Source organism: Pseudopodoces humilis, chromosome 8 (assembly GCF_049639895.1).
Source record: "Pseudopodoces humilis isolate 2021_Gansu_Grassland_sample_001 chromosome 8, ASM4963989v1, whole genome shotgun sequence".
Taxonomy (NCBI): domain Eukaryota; kingdom Metazoa; phylum Chordata; class Aves; order Passeriformes; family Paridae; genus Pseudopodoces; species Pseudopodoces humilis.
In genome coordinates, this window is record NC_142207.1 from 22,557,248 (window position 1) to 22,578,964 (window position 21,717).

The window sequence follows — 21,717 nt, forward strand, 5'->3', positions numbered from 1 at the left end:
TATGACCTCACTTTCTATTGTGGTGAGGAGAGTGTGTGGTTCTGAAAAGCTCATTATTCCCATTTTAATAATGCATACCTGCATTCATAACCTTATATATAAATTTGTGCATATTTCTCTGTGTACATGGGTTTGTCCCTGTTATTTGAATAAGAATATTCTTCCATACGCTTATTCACAGGATAGACATATTTCTGTAGAGCACAAAGAGCTTTACATTATGCATATGATCTGTTCTCTGCTTTAACAGAGTTTGTTCCCAGTATTTCAGAGGTTATGCATGTCATTTTAATGTGAGAATTGTGTAAAATATTACACCACAAGCCTTTTACTGTGATCCTTAGACAACCCTTCCAACTATCAGCGGCAATGCTACTAATATCAGCCAGAGGGTGAAGTGTTTGGCCATTCTCCACTGTAGTGACCCTTCTGGGAATGTTACAGAAGCAAGACAGTTCAGCTAATGATTGAAATACAATATCCTGTTCTTCAGCATGGTGTCGATGTATCCAACCTGAAATTGTTATTTGTGTGACCATCAGGCTGCTTGCAGAAAAGGAAAAAATATATAGATCTAAAGATATAAAAATACTGAAGTGACTTATGTGAAGATACAGGGGAATAAAAATATAAAGGAGTTGAGAATTTTTTTCTAAAAATAGAAAGGTGTATTTCCTAGTCTTCCAAAATCTGAAAATGGCTTCAAAATAATGGCATTTTGATTAAAGATTAAATAAAATGATGTTATGACAGGTGTGGAGCTCCTCTGCATTAGACAGTTACTTGCTTGACTTTAATGTACTGTGAAAAATTTTCTTACAAGTAAAATAAAAGTCAAATTAAGCAGGATGAGGCCACAAGTTAGACATGCAGAAAAGGAAGCAGTTGCTGAAATACTCAGTTTTCATTTGTGCTGCTTTATCTGAGTTTTTGCCTTGGTTTGGAAGCCAAGCATTCAATAACATAGGGGGAAAACAGGTGGAATTCAAAAAAGTGGTGTGTGGAGAAAATGATACAGCAGGCTCAGGGATGGATGTGGGAATGCCAGAGCTACGTACAGGAATGTTTAAATAAGAAAACTCACTAGATAACACATACACTGAAAAGCTTTACCATTGAGACACATGCATCTTCAGTGACCACAGTTCATGCACTTCCACTATTGCAAAGTGATCTCTTTCAGAATTCATCTTCTAGATGGTCAAGCGACCTTGAAGGAGTTTGACTTTTGTTTTATTTTCTGGCATGCTGTAGCATCCTTGCTGTTGTCTTATTCCATTATTGCCTTACCACTCTGAATGGCAATGCTAATAGATTTTTTTTTGTAGCCTTAGTGAGTACACTGCAGTCCAACTCATCTGGAGATAATTTTAGTGAGGGATCCAGCTTTTTATGTCTCTGGCATGCACAGCTGAAAACACATGACATGTCCTCAACATGTGTAGGCCATAAGAGTTAACAAAATGGAAACCCACTTAAAGACTCTCCCTCTCCCTTTTCTGATCACCTTTCATTTTCCTGTGTCCCATCACCCCTTCCCTTCTCTTTTTCTACTTCCTTCTTTTCTTGCATTCACTGTCAGGAAGGGCCGGCACCGAAGGGCCAGTTCAGCACAACACGACGCCGGCAGAGACTGGCAGCTGCTGTGGCTACAACAGTGAGTGGATTTAAAAATCAAGGGATAGCTCTAAGGATGGGAAGCTGTGTAACTTGGTTGTGTAATAAGCTGATAAAAATGTTTCTTGCACTTTTTGGAGGTGTCCATGCTACCCCCTTTCAGCTGAGTTTCTTAGAATTGGTCAGGCCCAGCACAAATGCATTCATAAATGTGGGTCTGAGCTTGTTTACATGGTACATGTCCCTCCTCCTTTATGGAAGTGCAAGTGACAGACTCAGGCCCTGCACGCAATAAGTCTTTGACATACTATACAAAATAGAAGAAAAATTATCAAATTCTGTTAAAAGATGTGACAGTTGTAGCAAGAAAATAGAACTAAGGAGATTTGTTACATAAAGCCATGGAATTATAGAACTTTCTGATATTTTTATAAGTAGTATCAGGTTAGCCTTTTCATTTGAGGAATCTTCTGTTTGCGTTCCATAACCCCAAAAAGTCATATTACTACCTCAGTGTCTGTATGTAGTTTTGCTAATTCTCTAAGTCTTTGTCAGAAAATACACCAGAAATACAATTTCTAACACTGTCAGAAATCAGCACCACAGCTGGGAATTAGTTGTGGGAAGAAGTCCTGTTTGTAAAATTAAATTACCATCAAAAGGATATCCTCAGCTGCTGCTTTATCAAGAAGGCATTCATTAGGAAGGCCCAATATAGACATTTGTACTAATCCATCAACAGATAAGTACAACAGCTAGATAGGGAAGACTGTGCAGCCAAAGATTGAAGTGAGCTTTAAATGCAAACTCCTTATCTAGCCCAAGCAGTGAATGTCTTCACCAGGCTAAAGTGGTCCAGTGTCTGCTGTTCCAGGCCGAAGCTAAAATTCCCTAGATCTGACATAGTTTCTGCTTAAGCCTAACTACCTTGAGCTCCTGCTACCTGAACCACAAACTCAGTTATGGCTATGCTCTTTTAAAAAGTATGAGACATATCAGCGTTTCTCCAGCATTGAAATTATCTCATCTAAATTTATTCCTCTGTAATCAATTGATGCTGAATGAGTGCTCTGTAATTGATTGCTGTTTTGACTCTGTCGGTCTGCCTGCCTGCCTAGCACAGAAACCTGCCTGATTCCCAGTTTATAGGGCTGGGCAGTGTTGGTGGGAGTGTCTAACCAGAAGGCTCAGCAGCAGTTAAGCAGCTTTGGCAAGGGTTGTACTCCTTACCTGGGGAGTGCTTCAGTAGACAAATGCAGCTGGGCTTGTGTTGGAAGGCGCTAAGAGAACAGGGAATTGCTGAGTTGTTACCTGCAGCTGAAGTGAGGCCCTGTTGAGGGAGATCCTGGAGAAGCCAGAGAAAATGCAGGAGGAAGGAAAGCTAGAGGCACCAAAATGACTCTGCGGCTGTTGCGGTGCTGGTGGCCATGGCCTGCTCTCCCTGGCTTCCAGGCACAGAATGGTTGTTGCTCTCAGTGAAGCTGTGTGCATAGACTGAGGGATATAGAATTATATCAGCTAAATGCACAGCAGAAAGAGGTTTTCCTACAACCCACTGGTCCAGGAACAGTCTGTTCCTACATGAGCACGTCATTCTGAAGAAGGTGATGGATGAGTGGGTATAACGCCTCTGGTGTAAAGCAGGAAGTTGGGACAAGGTTCATCTGAGGTTATGTCTGGAAGTGTCTGTATGGAGAAAACTAGAGTGATGGATCAAGAAGCTAAATATTTTTTCAAAAACCTTCAAAACAACAACAATATAAAACAACCAAAAAGAGAATAGGTAGTAAAGTCAGGGTCAAGTCACCATTAATACAGAGAGAAAGCACATCAGTGAAAGGAAGAAAGGGGAGAAGTATATTGGCAGTGTCTCCTGGACTGTTGCCTATTCAAGAGAATGAAAATGGCTGTTTAATGTGGGTTTTTTTAATCTGTTATGGAAAGTGACTTGGAAACTTTTCTTAAAGATGCATATGAGGAGGGTTCATGTCAATCAACAGTTCAGTATTTTTGGTTCTTGCATTTAAAGCAGTCAGCGAGGCTGCTTGTCTCTGTCATGTGAATGTATATTTCTTGCAAGTAGTGTTACATATTTGTAGGACATGTAAATTCTGTTTCTAGGGCATAATCAAAAATAGTATTTTTTCAATAAACCTCATTATAGAAGCATTTCTTTTCAGCCTGGCCAGCTGAGGTTTGAGGCAGAAATGATGTATCTAAAGTAGCTTGATTCATCAGAGAGTGACTAAAGAGCCCCCCTGCATGTGTGGGCAGCCTGCCTGCAGCTCTGCCAGTCCGTGTGGGTCTGGGGAACCTCCCCCCTCACCACAGGCATGTGGGGCTGGGGGCACTCTCCCTCAAGCTCTGGCGTGATGGCTGGTGTCAGCTTCTTTCATGCCTTCTGGATGGTCTGGAGGGTTGGGTATGTTCTCCATACACACAGGTACGGTGTAGATACCTACTCTGCCCTCCTGGAGCCACCTGGACCCGTTGAAGCTTCGAGATGCTCCCAGTCAGAAACTCCTGGAAACGTGCTCTCCCATTTAAGAAGGGGAAAAGGAGAAGAAATTTGAAATTCACCTATGTTTAGCCACAGTAGTTCATTAACGTAATGTTGCTGGGCTCTTGACACAGGCAATCTGGTATTTGTGAAGAAGATAAAGGGTTAAATATCCAGCAAAATAGAACGAATTCATTCTACATCTTCTGTTAACAAATTCTTCTTGATATGAAGCTAAACTGAGGTCCAGTAAAAAAATACATACTTTGTTCATATAGCTGGAAGTCAAAATACATGAAAGCAGGAATAAAGCTTACATTAGATAGGTGCCATAGAATTATTATTTAATGTATGATAGATATCTGGAAATTGAGAAAGAAGAGAGTGGAAAATATATTTTACAGGGTATGCTCATGATTAATAGATCCAATAGGATTTTGAGGGTTTCATTGGAGAATCAGAACTTAAACCTGTGTATTGATGTCAGCTTTTACAGGAAGGAATTAATAAAACCATTCCCTGATATATTCAAATAGCAAAGTGCTGAGTTCAACCACTGATGACAGTATAGAACTCATCTGTTGGTAAAAATTCTTAGTAATATGACTTTTTATGTTATCTGCTACTCTTTATCATGCCTTTGAAGAGACATTTTATATTTTGGCCCCATTTTTAATATTTGAATAATTGCATTGGGCTGCAGTGTGACAATTCTTGATTTACACATTTGATCAATCTAATGAAATTAATTAGATTTTATGTGCTAAACAGTGCTTGATACATTAAACAGTGCTTAATATTTAAGTAACAAAATGTAGTTCTGCAGGCTTTTCTGTTGCATTTGCAGTTGAAAATTGTGTTCTTGGCCTGATTTTCATATTAATGTGTGTAAATGGTAACGTTAAAGTAAAATACAAAACATGGTCACACACATCACTTACATAGCAGTGGTAGCCATACAGTGCATATGTAGCATATAGGTAAATGCTCAGTATACAGGCATATATAACTCAGAAAGTCTTGCATGTGCTGGTTTTTTATTACTTTATTACTTTTATTATGAAAAGCAGAGGAGAAAGAGAAGTGGAAAGATAATAAACTAAATTCTTTGCTCCATCTTACTGAACTGTATCTCTCTGCATTTATTTATGATTCATGTATTTCAAATGAAAACCAGGCTGAGTTTTGATTTTATTTTGTTGTTTTTATTGTTTATTTGTTTAGTTAAAAAAGAAAATAGAAAGACTGTATGCTTCTTCCCTTTTCATAATTGCCAGTACAATGAGTTTCAACTGAAGATTTAGGAGTAGTTTTGAAAAATTTCAGTGATATATCTGATAGTATTATATCCTATTTCTAGATTTGTGGACAAACTTGCATACTTCAAATGTTGGTATTGCAACAACAGACTCATCTACAAATACTCTCAAATGTGCAAATATAAAGGAGCATGTCTCATGGTTCAATTTTCCAGTAATCTTCTAAGCATTAGCAAGTCATCCATATTTTGTAAATGTTAGAATTTAAATACTCCATCATTAGCTGTTAGCTATGTGTTTAGGCCTTCTTTTTTCTATTTCAGTGAAAAAAATCAAGAGAAGTCTGCATCAGCTTTGTTGAGATTTAGGAGAGTAAGAAGTTACATGTTCGCTCTTGCCATTTTCTTCTCATTGTGAACTAAGTCTTTTCAGAAGAAATTTGTGTTTTCCTTCAACAGAGTCAAAAGTTTGGTTACACCTTATACAACATTTCTTCTGTTTGTCACTGTAGGTCCCTTTCAGTGCTACGATGTCACCTGTTCGATTGCATTCATCCAACCCCAACCTTTGTGCAGACATTGACTTTCAGGCTCCCCCAAGCCATGTGACTGATCCTCTGGAGTGCTCTACTGAGTACATGAAGCTTCAAGAAGAGTTCTGCTTGATGGCACAAAAAGGTAGCTGGAGATGCCAAGCCTTTCCTGTGATATGCTTCTCTGTCGTGTTTCTTTATTGCCTTCACTTGGTTGTGGCCAGGGCTTTCACCTGCATTGGGTGATACTGTATAAGAGTTTTTATCTGTTCAGGTGGCTTCACAAAGGCAGTGTGTATTATCCTTCTTATATTTTCCATGCATGTTATAAATGTAGAAATACGTAAACTCTGAAATTGCTTTCCCAGTCTTCTGAACTGCTTTTTGTGCTCTGTAAATAAGTGACTGAATTAGCAAACTTTTTTTTCCCCGTCAACAAAATGCATTCTTTCTCCCCAAAGATGATTCAGAATGTAACTGCTACACATAATGCTGTGAGTTCCTTTTTGTGCAGTTTTCTATGTCAATGGAATCAATGAAAAAGAGCTTATTACAGGAACGTACGATTGAATTGCAATTTTATTGCCAGTAAGTGAATGGTCCTACAAACTGAAAAATAACATTTTAAGGTTTTCTTATCAGTTTGATGTTATATAACAAGCACAGAAAAAATGTGAGACTGACATCTTAAAAAATTCAAAACCTGTTTAAAGACCAAGTAATCCTCTTTATTAGTACAATACTAAGTTTAGCAGAACTGATGTCTGTTACTCCAAAAAGTATAAATAAAAAGTATAAATAAAAAGTATAAATAAAAACCAGAAAGAGAATAACACACTGTGTTATTGACTGTGTCCAATGACACAGTTTTTCCAAATATGCACCTTTCCATATGTTCAGCACCAAGAATATGCTCAGATGAGATATGTGTGAACATGCAGTGCGCACATTACAATCGCAAGCTCTAAGTGTTTGTACTTTATTTGGCTTGGATTACTTGAAGTTCAAATCCTTGTTTCAAATGTCTATTTGAAATTTTCAAATGTCCAAACTTACTGTGGGATGGAAGTCTCACTCTCTGTCATTATTTCTGATATATTGTAATAGATGTCAATGTGATTTCTGCAGCCAAGTAAACACCTGTTGTGTTTTTTTCTTTTTGCTTAGTGCATTCTCTTTTGAAGTCTGCCTTTAACAGCATAGCTATAGAGAAGGAGAAGCTTAAGCAGATTGTTTCAGAGCATGATCTTACAGGCCACAATGCTCAACTAGCTCACCTCAGACAGTCCCTCTCTCAGGTATGTTCTTGATTTGATTTCAAGCACATCTATCTTGCCCAATGCACTACTTCTTTTGTATTTTGCCATTTCCTGAGGTAAAAGGAGGCAAGAAAAAGCCAGGTTCTCAAACAGAACTATGGCATATTCTGTTATGATATAGATCCTCAGTGCATGTGGAGGTGAAGGATATAATTTGTGTAAGCACGTATCTGTTACGGTTTTCCAAAGTAAAGAAAAAGGATCAAATGTTTTTGTACAAATGCTAGATGTCTTTCTTGGAGCTTTTCCAGCACAGCCAAGGAAGTATTCTTGGTTTTGTAACTAAGTTTTAAATTTCGACTGTACATTGTCAGGTATGTTTTATATGTCCATGTCTCTAAATGCAAAAGGAGTCCTGGGTTGCAATGTAGCCATGGGTAAATTGGATTTCCAGACACACACCTGTTAACTCTTCAGCTTCTCTCCCACTTAAGCTAAAGGAAAAAATATAATTTGCTTTAACGGGGAAGAAGAAATTAGCAACAATAAGTCCTCAGTTTTCAGAATAACTCAATTTTTAAAATTCATTATTATTAAAATTCAAGGAAGCATGAAAGCATTTGCTTTATTAATGTGGAGTACTGCATCTGCAAGAAGTATGAGCAGACATTTAAAGACAGACCCTTCTATAGATACAAATGCATATCATGTTATGCAGATTGATTTCTGTGCATTGTGATAAAAAAGGTTTAGGGGCAAGAGATAGGGTAAACATTTCTGGTTATTGACACAAACTGATCTAAGACCTGTGGATATTTATCAGCAACTTGCATAAAATAGGGAATCAGGTTTGCTTCTTGGTCCTGGCCTCCAACATTAGTTTAAAGTCGCTGTCACACATTATCTCACAGTCTCAGTGGACAGTAAGTGGAAAACTGACTGTGACTGGGTTTGTCCAGTCCCATGACCAGGTTTGAGCCTTTGAAGAAGCTATTGTCAGTCTGCTGTTAGTCATTGCCTTCCCTCTCTGAGGGATGTCAACTATGAACATGTCCAGACCATTTCAGAACAAAGCAAAAATGGGTAATTTAAACTGTTCAGTGACAGTTTAAGCTTACCTATTTTCCTTTGGTCTTTGTTTCAGTACATTCATGCAATCTATTCCTCAATATGCACTAGGGGGAGACAGAAGAAGGTTCTTACTCCATTGTACCAATCCTTTTCTGCTGAAACAAAATGTCTCTGTGTTCTTTCCCATAATCCTCAGTGCTGGGGATTATTAAGGTTAAATCAGCCATGTTCTAAGTATGTAGCATATTGTACTTCTGGATTTCAGAATCTCGCACGCTAGTCTTTCCAAATAACCGATAATACATATGCACCCAGATTTATAATCTAGGTTGGACTATAAAATAGGAGAAAAATCAGAAGATACCAGACACCAGTTGAATTCTGTTGGTATTTGTGATACTGTAGTGGATCAGTAGTTTGAAATAAGTACAAGGACGAATCTATAAAATTGATCTGGGTGGGTAGACTGATACTAGCAATTATGCTGGTTTTACTAGAAATGAAGAAATTTCTGTTTGAAGCCTCTGGGTGCTGATAACCTTGACTTGGAAGGGGCTATATCACTGTAAACCAAGAATTGCCTCTGTGGACATTTTGTGGGTAGTTCCCATGTATTGTTCTGCAGTTTCACTCTTTGTTGCTGCACTCACTCCCCATTTCCATAATATACATAACCCACCAGTACACCTGCCAAAGAGCTCTCTAAAGAACTCAGGTAGAATGCCAGTGCTATGTTGTGGGAGAACATCTGTCCCCCCATCTCCTGAAAAACAGTGAAGACAAAGTAACCAAAGATGAAGTCATGTTAGAGAGGATCTCAAAATAGATCTCTCCCTATAAATGAAAGAAAGGAGGTTCTGTGATTTTTTTTTAGGAAATTGCTGGAAAGAAGCTTTTTTCCTTCTTCTTTTGTTTTTTTCCTTTTTATTTTCTTTTTTTTTTCCTTCAATGTTTACATTTTAATTTTAAATGAAATGTACAATTTTTATTTTAAGGCTCTCAACCAGAATGCTGAACTAAGGAGTCGCTTGAACAGAATACATTCAGAATCTGTTATTTGTGATCAGGTTGTCAGTGTAAATATTATCCCTAGTCCTGATGAGGTAAGACTTTAGCCTTTAATGGATTTAGAGTAAAAACCTTGCTAATTCTCACTAAACAGCTGAAACACACCTGAAAAATTATTGAATTTTTCAGATTGGCAAATATTCATTCATAGAAAAAGTCAGGTTATATTTCCTTACCTACAATAAAACTTCAGTGTTTTGTTTTCCATATGTCAGACATGAAAGAACTCAGCTTGGTCTTAGAGGAACAGAGAAGGACTCCAGTTTTGGAATATTAATTGTTGCCTGTGGGAATTAGTGAGGTTTTACTGTATTTGAATGTATCACACAGTAGCTAACAAATTCTGTATCTTAGTTTCTTTCCAAATCAACAGAACAATTAATTATTTAATGACCTGATTTTGCAAGTGTCTAAAGAGCCTCACATTTACTATCACATTTATCTTGAGAGGTACAGTTAAAATCAAACTGCTCAGTCCATGAACCAAGCACTGCACTAATATTATTACAACATGTAAGGTTTTTTTGTTTTGGTTTCCTTAGTCAAGAAATTAACAAACATTTGTATTAATAACAGTGATCTTCCCTCATGACAAATCTGAATTTGTGGGCAATAATATATTACAATTGGCATGGTCACTTTGGCAACCATTCTGCTTGCATTTTACAAAAATGTTCTTGATTCGTCATTTCCACTATTTTTTTTTCTCTGCATATGCCATTTCAATTAACATAGTCTTGTCTCCTAATTATTTCTTCTAACAAGCAAGAAAGGTAAAACTGTTTCTGTTTATTTGCTTTTTGAAAATGTCCAAACAATTTTTCCAAGAATCCAGTGTGTTGGAGGCTAGTAACAGAACATAGAAGTGAAGTGGTGCCACAGCACAGCAATCTGTGGTGAAGTTCTGGGCAATGACCTTCTCTTCTGTTCTGTATTTTTTGTTGGTTAGCTGTTTCTTTTTCATTTGTTCATCATTGTCTTGGTAGAAGTGTGCCTGACTAAAAAAGTTTTTCAAAGAAGTTTCCAGACATCACATTCACTTATCTTGCTTGTTTTGTATGTCTCTATGATCTTGCAATGTGTAGATAATGCCTGTGTGAAGGTCTTCTTCAGGTAGGAGCGTGTGTATTTTTCCAAGGCCCTCTAGTTTACACAAAACCTCCAAATTTTAATCACTTTCTGTAAAGATTATGGTAAAATGAGCTTCTGTTTTCGTTATAATTCATCAAGCATCACAATCCATCTACAATCTTACAAGACCTAATGAAAAAGGAATGGGTTTTGACGTCTTGGCTTGTTTATACTTTTTGGGATGCTTTGTTAGTGCATTTTGAGGTGACTGTATAGAATAATTCTACAGAATTAAGATGTCAACAAAACCATATGCAAGAGTTCTGGATTAAGATTAATGGGCATTGTTTTGAAATCTGAAGAGTTAACCATGTTTAAAAGGGCTTCAGTAGTTTCATCTGTATTATCTCCAAGGAGCAACATGCTGTAAAAGTTAAGGGATTGAGTCTGAGACCTTTTTCCCTCCACAGCAACAGATCCTGTGGTAAAATGGTACAGGGAGACCATCTTAATTTTTCTTAATGTTATAGACTGCAAGGTAACATTGAAATCTGGTGTTCCACCCATCACTAGCAGGAAGCGGAGGGTATATTCCATTATTTTAACTTGCTGCACTACTGGCATTGACACAGCACAGTTGTGAATCCTTGACTTTACTGTTACATTTCTTTATAATAAACCATAAAGAGTTCATTCCTTTTACTGGTGTTGAGTCAGTGTTAATGGCATAATGCAAATGAGATTTGGAGTATAAACATAGAATAAAAGCCCATAAAAATACATATTATAGCTATTCTCCTAAATATTCAAACTTTCCAAACATTGTTACTAAACTGGTTCACAAGGTCATTTATTTGGAAAGTAACTTATAAAGCTTTATAATTAAATTTTAGTTTTGTCAAAGCTAGCTCCCAGTGATGTAATTTGTTATTTCCAAATGTCATTTAATCTGAAATTCATGGTTGAACTTGTCTGACACAATCCAGCCATTGTCCACAAAATCAGTCCTCTGCATAGAGAACTAGATCTGCAGTTCCACGCTGCTAAAACTTGGCAGTAGATGCTGGGCAGGCCTCAAATGAAGACATGTATCTCACTGTTCAAAATGCAATTTATTTTGCCATCCTCAGTCTCATCTGTTAGGTACACACAAAGTCCTACTAATATAAAATATAAGTCCTGCCTTTACTCTCTGTGTTTGTATTTGGCATAGAAATCTTATTCAGGTGTTTACCCCTTCTACACATATTTCTTTAATATTAGAAATAATACTTTTACTTTTCTGTGCTTTATTTACAGACGGGTGAACAAATTCATGTCAGTTTGCCACTGTCTCAGCAAGTTTCTAATGAAAGCAGGCTGTCTATGTCTGAATCTGTTTCAGAGTTCTTTGACGCACAGGAAGTGCTTCTGTCTGCCAGCTCGTCAGAAAACGAGGTAGGCTGTGACATCATGTGGCAGCTGTGCTGCTGGACAGGGCTAGGTAGTGCCACCACTAGTGAATTTTATATTTTTTTTAGTAATGCTACTTAGATTAGGAAGATACCAGAACGTATAAAGGATACATAAAGAAACCTGAGATCACATAAAGCGGTGCAGGAGTTCCCTGAAGGGTAAAACTCAGTCAAAAGTTAGTTGTATCAGCAACTTATGTTCAGTGCATGTTCTTTCTAGGCTATGGCAGTTCCACCTAAGGATGACATAGACAGTTACAGCTGACTGTGCAGTCAAATTTAGACTGTGCAATTAAATTCAGATTTTAAAAAATTCTTTAAAAAAAACTTCTATATATGTATATAAAGTTATTCTCTGTAACGAGAGAAATAGACAGAAGGTAATATTTTCTGGAAAAAAACAGTTGTGCAGAACAATTTTTAAAAATAGTCTTAATGCTGATGAGATTCTTGTTTTGCAAAATGATAGATTGATGTTTACAAAATTAGTTTGCTGAAATGTAAGTCACGTTTTATTGTTTGCTTCTTTATAAAAAACACAAATCTGACTATCTCTTCTCACCTCCCATTCCTAGCGCATTATGTTATCAATTTTTTGTTCATCCCTGATCTCACTTGAAGCCACCTTTTGCAGATTTCATGTCTGTATTTGGATAATAAGGAATTCAGAAACGTGAGGACAACGTAGCATTTGTTTTGACACTTTTAGTGCACTGGCACTATGGACTGATTGAAGCATCTAGTTGATTTAGCTAATAGTTCTAATTGGATACTGATTATTTTTTTTAATATTAGTGTTTCAGTTAGCTATTTTTGTCTGCTTTGTCACTATATTTTATATGTATTTGAGTTAATGGATATTTTATTTATGTTTTAGGCTTCTGATGATGAATCTTATATCAGTGATGTGAGTGACAATATATCTGAGGACAACACCAGTGTTGCAGACAACATTTCTCGGCAAAGTATACTGTGTTTCAATTACATTGGAAATTACATTGGTTATGTTCATGTACCAGAATTACTGCATGTCAATACAAGACCAACTCAGCTGAAAACAATGAAGTTGGGCTTGCTTGTTCTTGCAGTGATTTGGTTGAATGGAGAACTCTGTTTTTCTTAGTCTGATGCTTTCTTATGACAATTTTTTTTCCCTTCCCAGTTCTTAATGGTGAGCTAACAGGCGGCGCATTCAGAAATGGACGGAGGACTTGTCTCCCAGCTCCCAGCCCTGACACCAGTAACATCAATCTCTGGAATATTTTGAGAAATAACATTGGTAAAGATCTTTCCAAAGTATCCATGCCAGTTGAACTAAATGAACCTCTGAATACCTTGCAACATCTTTGTGAAGAGCTGGAATACAGTGAACTCTTGGACAAGGCTGCTGAAACAGATGATCCTTATGAACGTATGGTAATGCATTCAGTGTAGCACTGCTTCTGTCTGTGTTAAAAAGGGAACTGTTGAGTGGGGTCTGTGCAGGGTCCTCTCTTTCTCCTCCTGGTCACAGACAACAGAGCTCAGAAAAGTGGTGTGAACAGTTACAGGTGGTAGGCTTGATCTGAACAAGGCTGCAGGGTTTTTCTTGACCTCAGACCAAGTCCTGCAGTTGTAACTCATTTATTTAAGATTGATCTCATGCTCTATGACTGTAGATCATTGTAGGCATTGGCAGATTCTAATTCTGCAGCATCCTTTCCTGGCTTTCACTGATCAAATCCAGCAGCCTTCAAGAGTTAATCAAGTCTGTGGCTGCCTTATGATCAGTGTAGGTGTGAATAAGATATCCTCCCAGGCAATTTCTAAGACAGAAGTTTCAAAACACCAGAACAAAGTTTTCCTGGGCAGCCTGACTTCAGCTCCCCTGTAAGTCTGTTTTGGTTTTTTAACTGACAGCCAGTAGCCTGTGCTCAGCTCTCAGGGTGCTTTGATCTGTCGTGTCTGCTTTTCCTCAGAGGATGCAGGGAAAGGCTGTAAGGGAAAGTTGGCAGTGTTGTTGCTGAACATACCTGCTGTTCCCTGGTATGGGTTGGCAGCACTGTGGATAATTAGGAGGAGAGAGGCTGCCTTTGGCTGTTACACAGTCGCACACTCAAGTCCCTGAACTGCCGTGTTCACAAGGCTTGCAGGAAAGCAAGGAGTCCTAAACACTGAAGAAGTTGTACCTGTCTTGAGAAAGGGGGTTGAATTATCCATCATCACATTCTGTTTTCTTATAAGACTCAGGAGAGGATCATAGTGGGTCCCCTCCGACTTAGAGTATTCTGTGATTCTGTCCCTCACAAAAGGAGGGAGATTATGTAAGGAGTGGGCAGGATTTTAATGAGTAAATGATTTATTTACTCATTAAATTTTAATGAGTAAAATGATTGCCACCTTTGTTGAAAAGTTTGGAAGGTCAGTATTGAAATAGTAGGGAGAATTCAGGAAAGAAAAGCCATGGTGCAACTGAAAGCTTCCTCTGCTACAGATGTCTACTGCAGTACTTGGGAATACAAGCCAAACTTTTAAACAGCACCCCTAAAAATGCAAACTGCGCACCTGAGCTGAGGCATATAGGACTACTTGGAAAAGAGCTGAATACCCAAGGCTTGTGGCAGCAATGCTGTGAATATGTCACTGCTTGTTCACTATTCTCAGAAAGATCAGGACTTTTCTATCTTCAATAAACATCCAAAAGTAGTGGAAACCCCACCTTTTTGGTTTTTTTCACATTACTCTCTATATCACAAGGATAGTAAACACCTTTGTTTCTCTGCTGTGTCTTATAGTTAACTTGAAAAGGAAGTTGAAATTAATCTGGAAACCGTTTTAGAAGAATTAAGGTTTTTACTGCTGAAGAAAAGCCTGTGAAAGCAGTGTTAATTTTGTTGATGCTGCATTTCTGAATAATACAAAGGGAATAAAGAATGGAGTACTCATTACACAGTGGGAAGAAAACAAAGCACATAAAAGCTCACATGAGAGCTGTGTCCTCACTAGGAGGAGGAGAGGGGAACCTGGTTAAGATTTGCCCCTCTGGTAGCACATTGCCAATAGCTGACTCATTTTTATCCCTATATTGTTTTTCTGAAGTTTCGTTTGGACTTCTGACTGGCTGATGTGTTTTGTTTTTTTTACACTCTGCAAATAGGACCTGTTAGCTAAATAACCATAGCATGTCACTTCACTTATTGCTTCCAGTCAGGCCTGGCTTAGGGGTTATTGAATTGTGGTTGTACATGTAGACAAGGGTGCTGTTAAGGCTGCGCATGTATGGAAGATTTGGAGATAACTCTGCATTAAGGACATGCTAAGTGAGACCTATTTATGTTTGGCACTAAATAAAATAGTTCCCATCTGAAAATGGTATGTGATTATGAGATGTAATTAGAAGTTATTACATACTATTTATTCACAGGAAGAAGGACTACAGGTGGGTCTGTTTTAGGTCACTAAATTACCTAGTTACTAATGATAAGCCTGGTCAAAGGCAGAAAAACTGTGTTATGTGCAGATTGTCATTTTAATAGACTGTTGAAAGACTGAATGAGGCTGTGAGGCAAAAGAAATTATATCAAGAGAAGAAATAAAGTTTATACTAGTTCTGTCTGGGATGCATGGTTTCACCCTCAGGCATGCTTCATTAATCCAGCTGTCACCCTGAGCAGAGTGAGTTGTGGTACCACACAGTGGTGGCACATACGCAAGAATGTCTGCCTATTCTTATGTTCTGGTCTGTATTTTTACAGGTTCTCATAGCTGCCTTTGCAGCATCAGGCTATTCCTCTACATACTTTAGAGCAGGAAGCAAGCCATTTAACCCAGTGCTTGGTGAAACCTATGAATGTATTAGAGAAGACAAAGGATTTCGATTTTTCTCAGAGCAGGTAAAGCTTGTTTCTAGATAGACACTCCTATTTAGATTTATATTTTTTGTTCTTTATTTTATAGAATAGTACCATTTTTTCTTCCTATTTAGAATGGTTTTGTTTCTTAGAAGTAAATTAATATTGTTAATATGTGTGGACTTCATTAAATGCTAGAAGAAATTCATTTTTACAGTAATCACAAGGAGCTGTTTTAAGTACAACCACTTAAGCTGTATCTGTTTTCATAGCAACATGGGCTATTTAGTATTTTTATTGCAATAACAATTATACTGTCTTAGGAATGAAAATGAGATGTTTTTAACTCAACCAAACTGTTTTTCAGGTTAGCCACCATCCTCCCATTTCAGCCTGTCACTGTGAATCGAAAAACTTTGTGTTTTGGCAAGGTATACTTTTTAATTCAAAAGCATAACTCCTTTTTTATTGTCAAGTAAAGGCTTTGTAAAAGCTGAGCATTGCATTTGGAACTTACTCAGAATTTCTATACTTCTGATTTTGAAGTGACATATTAGAGACTGATGATCTGATTTATTTTACTCAAATTCTCATTAAGAGTTCCTTAATCTTCCCTTGTCACTTGCAGCCTGATTATACTCTTCCATTTAAAAGCTTTTTATTTTACCAATAAAATTCCTATTTCTTACAAACACAAGCAGTTCTTTTTACAGTTGAAAAAATAACTCTTTCTTTCTTTGTACCTACTGGTGTATGCCTTTAATTTGTAGTAAATGTGTGCACAAGACATTTAACAATCATGGAGCACAGACATGATCCTTTATTAAACTTATATTTAGTTTTTTTGACCTAATGTAATTTCCTAATATTTTTTTCATACTTTCTACTGCCCTGTTTTGAATTGGGTAGTCTAGCACAGATGGTCTGGCGCCACACAGATCAGTGCAAGGGGGAGACCTTGGTCATTTCAGTTTTTTAAGTATTTCACTATTATATTCAGATATCAGGTGGAAAAACAAATTCTGGGGGAAATCAATGGAAATTCTGCCTGTTGGAACCTTGAATGTGACTCTTCCAAAGTAAGCTACTGTCCTCTCTCCTCTTGTTTTCAGTCTTTGGTGCACTCTGGTGCAGTCTGTGCTGCCTTGTGAAGGGGTTGGGGTAAGCAGACATCACATGGATTGTACTGGTGAGAGTTGGTGCCCAGCTCCAATCTCTCTTTAGTGTTCAGGTGGGGCTACTGGAACATTTCTGAGCCTGAAGATCCATTTTTGGTTTTGGAGGAAAAATGTACACTCTAGATAGTGATGGAGAGAGTGGGATGGAAATGTTTAGGGAGAGAGAACCCATGTTTTATATGCACAGTAGTGATGAGCTGTCCCGAACAAGGCTGCAGTGCAGGACTGCCAGCAGCTGGTGCTGTCCTAAAGCTCTCAATGCTGCTGAGGGCTCCCTCAGAACAACCAGACCATGAAAGGTCTTTTTTTCCAAAATGTGGATAAACCAAAGTGTGTTTTTCATACTTTGTATGAAGATGTTGGCAGAGTGTGAGAAGCAGTGGCTTCACCACCAGTGAGACTAATTGCAGCTTATAAATCCTAAGAATATGCAAGGAGTGGATATTTTAACGTGTCTTCTGGTTTTGCAGTAGTGTTCTTGCTCCTGTGCATTGCATCCAGCCTTTCTTTCTGCCTCTAACAGCATCACTTCACCTCTTTATCCATTTCATGAAATTGAAGTAAATGCCTTCTGGAGCTGCTTTGTTTTATGTCTTCATGCCTTCCCCTAAACTCTGACAGAGAATGTGCTTTGCACAGTATAATTCTCTGGTTTTATTCTCGTTTGATGTTAGAGATGCTCTGACTGGATAGTTGTTACAAAGGGAAAGGGATGATGTGCCAGTGTGCCTCTGGCTTCCTACTTCTATTCCTTGATCTCCTTTTCACGTTCTTTTTGTTCTGTTTGTGATTTAATTACATTTTCTGCTTATAGTCTCAATTCAGCCTTATGTTGACCTGTGGGTCACTGTCCTGCCCCAATAGGAATTGTGACAAAGCACTTCATCCTCTGAGGACAGTGAATAGGCCATGCAGGGCTTCAGTGGTTCATAATGTGTTTATAGCACCTTTCTGTAGTTCTGTGCACTGGAGTTTAGCTGAGCTTCTCTAAGGATAATAATGTACCTAAGATACAGGATGTTGTCGTCTGTGGAGGTGTTTTTGGGAAATATGGTTTGTTTTTAGAATAAAGGAGCAATGTTTTACTTTTTTTGTCAGTAATGATCATGATGAATAGATGTTAACAACCACTTCTTAATCTGTTCTTAGGTACGGAGATTACTATGTCTGGAACAAAGTCACTACTTGCATACATAATATTCTTAGTGGAAGGAGGTGGATAGAGCACTACGGAGAGATAACTATCAGAAACACAAAAAGCAGTGTTTGTATTTGTAAACTCACTTTTGTCAAGGTAACATATGGATGCTAATATATATATCTTTTATTCATATAGCTGCGTAAATTGAGGGTACCTCAAGCTGTGTCTTCACTGTTCCTGAAGTCCGCATTCCACATTTTATCTTTCATTTCTTTTATCAGTATTCATAAAATGTAAATTGTCAAATGAGAATTAGTGAATGAAAATGTCAATTAGTGAAATGAAATGTCAATTAGTATGATTCTATTCCACTGAACATTTCATATTAGTGTGTTCCCTTGCTGTATGCCGTGTGCTGTACTGTTGCTGGTTTTCGATTAAAAATGAAATTTTTTTATTTTTTTTTTACCACAATGAAAACACAAATCGCTGTACACTTCCATGCCATTTTACTTTTTTTCCTGCTAGAATTTGTCAGTCAATATTTTATCTCTTTACATTACCTATTGCTGCTTTGGTTCATAGTATTTTAATATCCAGGCAAGGACCATATATAAAAATAGAAGTCTATATAGCTATGTTACTATCAAGTATTTTCCCTAAAAATAAATTTGTCTTCACATTGCAACAAAAGACATCGATACCACTGCAGTGTTAGCAATGGGGTATTAACATAAATCTGAAATTTGTGTTTTGATTGATTGTGTGGGATTTGGGTTAATGAGTGACAGTGTAGTTCCCAGATGTGCAGATAATTTAAATACTTTGATGTCAAAACCACATGGCAAATTATGCAGTGTTTCTCCTATACTAAATCAGTTCGTGTTGGGACCATAAGATTTTTGAATTTTGATATTCTCCATTCCAGGTGAGCTGTTCCAACACAGAATTCAGTCAGCACCACAGTCCAAGATACATTCATTATGTGTATTGGTACAATGGATTGCTGGAAAAGCAGTGTGAGCTAGTAATTCTTGCTTAAACTTGCAGGTGAACTACTGGAATTCAAATGTAAATGAGGTCCAGGGTGTTGTGATAGATCAAGAAGGGAAGGTGGTTCACCGCCTTTTTGGAAAGTGGCATGAAGGCCTCTACTGTGGGGTTGCACCTTCAGCCAAATGCATATGGAGGCCAGGTAAGAAGCATGTAAAAAACTCTGGAAAGTGCTGTAGGGTAAACCTAAACTTTGTGAAGCTGGTTTAACCTTCATTTTAAATACACAAAATAATACTAGAGAAATTAAAATCCCTGTCTAGACAAACGACAATTTACATGAGTTTATAATAATGGTAAATGGAAATGTTCTTACAGGGCATAATCTTTTACATCTCAATCTGACTCCTGGTCTGATGTGCTGGGACCTTGGGGTCAACAGAAGAATAAAATTAAGAAAAAAATTCAGCATCTGGGTTGGCCTGTGTGCCTTCTTACAGAGAGCAGGGTAACTTTTTTTTGGATTAAAAAGAAAAACAAATGGGGTTTATTGAGTTTGTTGTCTTAATGCTTTATTAGCCTAAAGGATTGATCTTCAGAGATGGTGAACACCTGCGACTTTCAGGATCTGATTTCAACTTCCTGCTTGCTTAGAGGCCTGAGTTGAATTAGTCATCCTTTGCACCTGTATCTTTCATGCATGCATTATCCAGGAATTATTGTTCTTAGAATTCTGAATCCTACTTTGTATTTATGGTATTTTAAACCCTACTTTGCACCCTGCTCTCTGTGATGTCTGTTCTGACTCCCTGTAGTGGTGAATCAGTCTGTGAGTGTGTGCTAAGCTGCAAAATGAACTCTAAAGATCGTTTAGACAGACATTTGATAAGCCCACTTTCTGAGCTACAGGAAACTGTTTTTAACTTTAAAATCTTGAGAACATTAGCTTTTATTTCAAATGAAAGGGAAGATCATGAAAGTTCTGAATCTATTAACATGCAGTTACAATCTCTGCAGGATAAGCAGTTGATATTAATATTTAGTGAATTTTTTTTCACCTAGAGAATAACTTTTGATGCTTTTTAATTATAAGAGTAAAATATATTAATTATTTTTCTGTTAAAAGTTTATAAATAAAGGCATCTCTTGCATATTTAGAGTAATAGCTTATAAAGCTTTTTTCTTTGTCTTATGTATTCAGGCTCCATGCCAACCAATTATGAGCGTTATTATGGCTTCACAAGGTTTGCTATTGAGCTCAATGAATTAGATCCTTTACTGAAAGATCTTCTTCCTGCAACAGATGCACGATTCAGGCCAGATCAAAGGCAAGAATGCTTATTTATATATTTAATATTTGGTGGGCTCAAGGCTGAGTTCTGCTGAGTCTTGAATTTTGTCTGTATCTTCACTGCTGTCTGAATTAAAATGTGGAGGATTCTGCTAGTAGAGAAGATAGTCAGTATTGCACTCAAATTTCTGCTTAACCCAGCTGAGGGAAATTAGAAAGCTTCTTATTGATGCTGTAGAGCTATAGTGCAACCTCAGGGCAGATTCCTCACGACAAACTGAAAAACAGGCTCTGAAATGCTGTCCACTTCTGCTGTGGTGTGGAAGCAGCACTAATTCCCTCCAAATTCTCAGTTCATAGTCCTTCAGTGTTTGTGATCTGCTGAAGCTGCTGAACAAAGCTTGTGCCTTAGGCTGTAGGTCAGGTACACATAGCTGGGGAGTCGCATCTCAGGCTGGATCTGAAAGTACAGCACCAACAGCACACTTGGCTTCTGCTTGTCTTTTGTGATGATTAGTGCTGGAAAATGCCTTGGACTAGACACTGTGTGATTGCTATAGGGCCTGCTGTTATTCCTACAGGCTTCTGGAGGAAGGAAATATAGAAGCAGCAGCATCTGAGAAACAAAGAATAGAGGAACTCCAGAGAGCTCGGAGGCGGTACATGGAAGAAAACGGCATTGAATATGTACCCAAATTTTTTAAGTGAGTCTATTCATTTGAGTACTAAGTCTCTGTTTTCTGTCATGTAACTGGATGAAGCACTGCAAGAATTACCACCAACACAGATTGATAATCATGCAGGTGTAGAAAGTTGCAATTTTAAGATAATAAGATATCTGATACCTGCTTCTTGGAAGCTATTTTTACACAGTTAAGCTTTATAATTAAATGATTGTTTTCTCATAATGGGCCTCAGCTATACAAGCCTTCCTACTGAAGTGGAATGAGAAGTATAATATTAGGATCTAAGATTTAACTAGGGTCTTTTTTAAATCCATTGCAGAGACAAGTAGTACCATGTGACCTGAACAGTAACATCATACATATATATATATATATATATTACATGTATATATAAATATATATGTATACACTTAAAATGAATTGATTTTTCAATGAAGGTGTTGTTTTGTTGGCTGTTTTTTAATTAAGCATTCTTCTGAAACAAGGACTAGTCATGCCAAGTAGCCTCATGTCTAACATTGGGAATTAAAAGTGGAAAGACTGAACATGCTTGATGCTGTTGTGGCATAATGTGAGCAAAATGCAGAGAAGACAAAAAATTTAAATGGTTAAAGGCTTATATTCTGCAAGCTGTATGTATTGGATAATCCCCTTCGCATAATCAGAATCTGTAGTGGACAAAGGGGTTTTATGTGGCTCTTACGACCTGCTCGCACAGATCAAACAACAGATTTTCAGTCTCGGCTGTTTTCTGCTTTTGATATAGA

The 21,717-nt window shown here is 37.5% G+C and overlaps 1 protein-coding gene across 4 annotated transcripts in view; it reads left to right on the forward strand.

Moving 5' to 3' along the window:
- OSBPL6 (oxysterol binding protein like 6) overlaps window positions 1–21,717 on the forward strand; it is a 97,358-nt gene that overhangs the window by 64,861 nt on the left and 10,780 nt on the right. For 3 of the 4 annotated variants that reach the window (XM_088058517.1, XM_088058516.1, XM_005519846.3), the window contains 13 exons: window positions 5,888–6,053; window positions 7,076–7,206; window positions 9,234–9,341; window positions 11,677–11,814; window positions 12,709–12,796; window positions 12,994–13,247; window positions 15,566–15,703; window positions 16,029–16,092; window positions 16,662–16,740; window positions 17,989–18,133; window positions 19,031–19,175; window positions 20,175–20,301; window positions 20,846–20,968. In XM_088058517.1, coding sequence (XP_087914643.1) covers window positions 5,888–6,053; window positions 7,076–7,206; window positions 9,234–9,341; window positions 11,677–11,814; window positions 12,709–12,796; window positions 12,994–13,247; window positions 15,566–15,703; window positions 16,029–16,092; window positions 16,662–16,740; window positions 17,989–18,133; window positions 19,031–19,175; window positions 20,175–20,301; window positions 20,846–20,968 — 1,706 coding nt within the window. Of the gene's footprint in view, window positions 1–1,582; window positions 1,658–5,887; window positions 6,054–7,075; window positions 7,207–9,233; window positions 9,342–11,676; window positions 11,815–12,708; window positions 12,797–12,993; window positions 13,248–15,565; window positions 15,704–16,028; window positions 16,093–16,661; window positions 16,741–17,988; window positions 18,134–19,030; window positions 19,176–20,174; window positions 20,302–20,845; window positions 20,969–21,717 lie in introns of all 4 variants that reach the window. The other variant, XM_088058518.1, reaches the window with a different exon arrangement.